Source organism: Thamnophis sirtalis, unplaced genomic scaffold, assembly GCF_051295495.1.
Source record: "Thamnophis sirtalis isolate CommonGarterSnake01/CBP01778 unplaced genomic scaffold, rThaSir2_p1.2 scaffold_15, whole genome shotgun sequence".
Taxonomy (NCBI): domain Eukaryota; kingdom Metazoa; phylum Chordata; class Lepidosauria; order Squamata; family Natricidae; genus Thamnophis; species Thamnophis sirtalis.
Window position 1 is genome coordinate 1,795,514 of NW_028261395.1, and position 4,544 is coordinate 1,800,057.

The window sequence follows — 4,544 nt, forward strand, 5'->3', positions numbered from 1 at the left end:
GAAATGAGGACCTAGACTGTGGGGGTGATATGCTGACTCTGTAAACCGCTTAGAGAGGGCTGAAAGCCCTATGAAGCGGTATATAAGTCTAACTGCTATTGCTATTGCTATGACACATTTGGCCCATGGGCTGCCAGTTTGACACCCCTGCTCTAGCATAAAAGTTATCCATTGTTGTTCCTCCCTGCTTCCTGTTTTTAACTATTCTACACCTGGAAGAAACCTAAATATAACCTGTACTGTTTTTGTTGTTTTGTGATTAACTTCAGGGTACAAATTGGTGTATATTTAATTTAATATTTTTCAAATAATCTTTTCTTTAGTTCAAAGCAAGTTTGTCAACATAGAGGCATTTTTAAAAAAGCAATTTCTGAAGACTATCCAAAATTCTAAAGAATATACTATATTCTATTTCAATATGGACAAAAGTACCTGATTTCTAATACTTTCTTTAGGTAAAGAATTTTTTTTCTTTGCAAGTCTTTCCTGAACTTTCTCTTTCTGAAAAAAAAAAAAAGGAAATTGTTATAAAAGTTTATCTGTAAGGATACAAAGCCCAAACAATGAATATAATCACATGCTTATTTCTCAATATTTAATATAACAAATTATCTAAAGGACAATTTTATGTAATCATTAATAAATCAGTTAGAAAATAATGTATTTTAAAATATTTTTCATAACTTGCCTCACTCTTTTTATCTACTAATGCCTCCAAATCTTCATCAGAATCCATTTCTGTTAATTCACTGAAAAAATAAAAACTATAAACATTTATAAAATATATGTATCAACATAATTTCCGCTTGACAATCAGTAAAAAATAATATACAATTACTTTAATCAAAATAAATTTGTTGGGACTATGTCCATGGCTTTTTAATATTCTTATGTTTTAGCATATTTCTCTGATTGCACATAAAGTTATTGAAGCGTTCATTGAAGATAGCTTGTACTTATGTGGAACTGTGCTATGATATGTCTCATGTTACATCATTGCTGTCCAACATTCAATCTTGTTTTAAAACTTGAAAGCTGTAAATTTTGCAACTGTTTTTGCATTTCCTCTATATGGAATAATCTAAAGATAAATTTATCTGACTTAGCTTTTGCTGAAAAAGGTATAGATTTAAGTTCCATGTTTGTAATGAACCAGATAAATCAGAGACAGTGGCAGCAGGCTAGTGTCTTGTGGTGGAATCATGCACAGCTGCACCAACAAAGGTAAACCCCCAAAATGCTAGCGTTCCCTGTGCATGCAATCCCCCACGCATGCACCCCATTCCCCGTGCATGCGCCCTATCCCCTGTGCATGCGTCCTGCCCCACGCATACATGGCAGAGACTCAAGACCAGCTGGCTGGCGGGAGGCACGCGCACATGCATGGTGCAGCTGGGCTGGAGCAACCGCTGGCGTGCCCAGAGAGCAAGCTCTACATGTCACCTGGAGCACGTGTACCCTAGCTTCGCCATTACAGATCTAGCCCCTGTAACGTTTTTGCCTGTTGCTGCTGTTATATATGTTTCGTGACCCGTCAAAACCGCGGACAAAATTGCGCTCGACGAAAGCGCGCATGTGACGTCATCACAGCGCAACAAAAAAAATTAAAAATTGAAATAAAATTAAAATTAAAGCAAGCCGATTCACATAAAGGTAAGGGTTAGGTTTAGGGTTAGGGTTAGGTTAAGGGTTAGGGTTAGATTTAGAGCGTTAGGGTTACGTTTAGCGTTAGGTTAAGGGTTAGCGTTAGGTTTAGCGTTACGTTAACGGTTAGGTTTAGGGTTAGATTTAGGGTTAGGTTAAGGGTTAGGTTTAGGGTTAGGTTTGGGGGGGTTAGGGTAAGGTTTTAGCTTTATTTTTACATTTTTCGATCACAGCGCGATGTTTTCGTCGCGCTGTGATGACGTCAAATGCGCGCTTTCGTCGAGCGCGATTTTGTCCTCCGCGATTTTGTGGTGGAACCATATGTTTCTCTCTTCTGGATGTCTGCGATCTGTTTCTTAATTTTTAAGTCATTTGAAGTTGACTGACCTCTAAAATAATGAATAAACCAATCAACCAATCAATAACATATGGAAGGGTCTCTTCAAGACAGACTCTATTGTTCTTCTCTCAAGATAGCCAGTCTAACTCTTGTTATAACAGAGGATTCACCATTGTCTGCCTCCGTCCAAATCAATCTACTTCAACTGGGTCATCAGCTCAATTGGGCATTGCCTATTTGCATCCAATTCATGTTAAAGATGCAAGGTATTACGAATTAGTTCATCGATATTTAAGATCCCTTTCTCTTGTTGGAAGAAATGTCCATCTCGGTTCAGTTCCAAGTGGGGAGAAAGACACTGGGAACATGGAGACTGCTTGGAAAGATGGTTTAATGGATAGGACCATTGGGGGGGGGGAGGGAGAGGGAGAGGGAGAGGGAGAGGGAGAGAGGGAGAGAGAGGGAGAGGGAGAGAGAGAGAGAGAGAGAGAGAGAGAGAAAGAAAGAGAGAAAGAAAGAAAGAAAGAAAGAAAGAAAGAAAGAAAGAAAGAAAGAAAGAAAGAAAGAGCCCAACCCACCTACCCTGGCACTATCCCATCCTATATAATCGCCTTGTTTGAAGCTGTGTGCATTTGGATTTGGATTTTTGGATTTTATTAGTATTTATAGGCCGCCCTTTTCCCTGAGGGGACTCAGGGCGGCTTACATAAAATAAGGAAGGGAGGGTACAGACAATAGACACAAACAATACATAGAAGTAAAATAGTAAGCAACATTCATTCATCATTCAGGTGGGGACAAATTAGCTTTATCCCCAGGCCTGACGGGATAGCCAGGTCTTAAGGGCTGTGCGGAAGGCCTGGACGGTGGTGAGGGTACGAATCTCCACGGGGAGATCTTCCAAAGGGTCGGAGCTACTACTGAAAAGGCTCTCCTCCGTGTAGTTGCCAGTCGGCACTGACTGGCAGATGGAACTCGGAGGAGGCCTAATCTATGCGATCTAATTGGTCGCAGGGAGGTAATTAGCAGGAGGCGGTCTCTCAAGTGCGGTAGGCGCATGAGCAAGGAAAGCAAGCGTGTGTGCATGCTCTCTCACATTTGCGCTTCTGGGCGAACCAGTTGTTACAGTGACCCCCCACTTCTGCTTGGGCCCTGCCTCAAGAGCTTCCTGTTCCTATGTAAGAGCAGGTATCCTGATTGGTTATCAGACTCCCAAGGGGCAATGCAGGAGTAACTTTGTATATGGTTTTGAGTCCCAGGCTTGGTTGAATCTTGCTGGGTGACGATGTAATGGAAGAGGGTTTTGGGCAATTCCTATTATGGCTGAAGGCTAATCCTACCTTTCTTGGGTGAGGCTATTTACTTATGAATAGACATAGCCATCTCTTTATATCTTAAGTACTGGTATCTGCTGTGGGCTATTGAGGAGGGTGGGAGCTATTAAGAGTGAGTCTGCTTCTTGTCTAAAAACAAGCCTCCGGGATTGGGCGGCATATAAATTCATTAAATTTACAAGTTTCTCCATTTCTCATCCAGGGAAATATAATATTCTGCCTTTTTAATAATATTTCCTAGAATATTTCATTCTAGGAGGAGAGGGAAAGAGGGGTGGGTGCTAAGTTCCTACACTCATTCCTGCCCCAATCCCCAAGGATTGGCATATATTTAATAAATAAATAAATGAAAGGGCGGCATATATTTAATAAATAAATAAATGAAATAAATGGCACAGTTCTCCTGATAAAACATTTTGAGAAGAGCTTTAAACTGGGTGCATGATGTGTTTCTTTTAATCTGCTTTTCTCTTGTTTGTTTTTAACCCTTCTTTTAAATTTATTTCCTGTAAGACGCCCGGAGTCCTTCGGGATTGGGCGGCCTATAAATTTAATAAATCCAAATCCAAATCCAATCCTTTGCAGCTCTTTTCCCCCCAAAGATTATTATTATTTTAAAAACACTCCTTTTAAAGGCGAACTTGTTTATTTATTTTTTGTTTATCTTGTCTGGCCCCCAGTTTATTATCTTTTCTGGGTTTTCTCAAAACGCTTAAATGTGTACAAGAAACAGTTATTTCCTCAAATGCGCGCAATTATTTTCTGTCGAAATAACCGCATGTGGAAAGGTGAAGAGATGAAAAAGTTACAATTTCCCCTCAGAAAACAGGGACGATTTCTTGTCTTGCTGGCCCTGTATCCCAACAGCTAGCGTCGCTAGCTGCCTGCCTCTTCGCCGAGCTTAAGCGAAACTTAAAATTGAGTCGGTTTCTAGTCCTTTTTTTCTCTCCTCACATCACCTTCGCCTACATTTTTTTAAAGCTTCTTCCCCATAAAGCTAAAAATCCCCTTCTGAGGTAGCTCCCGCCATCTTTGACGTTGGCGCATGCGCACGAGGCTCTCCTTTTCCCCCCTGAAGGGGGCGATGCCCGCCCTGACTCGAACGTCGTCCCGCGCCGACTCGAGAGCCGCGCGTGCGCAAAGGACCCGCGGTCGCTTTTTTAAAAAAAAAAAACGCCAATGCGCGCGCGGTTATCTCGGGCTGGCGCCTGCGCAGTTCCAAAAAC

General features: G+C 41.3%; 1 protein-coding gene across 1 annotated transcript in view; it reads right to left on the reverse strand.

Annotated features, from left to right (window-relative positions):
• The window catches only part of LOC106539441 (protein CC2D2B), a 47,585-nt gene extending 46,849 nt beyond the window's left edge, over positions 1 to 736 (reverse strand). Inside the window, exons 1-2 of the mRNA XM_087702382.1 lie at positions 689 to 736; positions 433 to 501 (exon numbers count right to left, since the gene is read on the reverse strand). Coding sequence (XP_087558508.1) covers positions 433 to 501; positions 689 to 736 — 117 coding nt within the window. The remainder of the gene's footprint in view (positions 1 to 432; positions 502 to 688) is intronic.
• Positions 737 to 4,544: the final 3,808 nt, after the last annotated feature.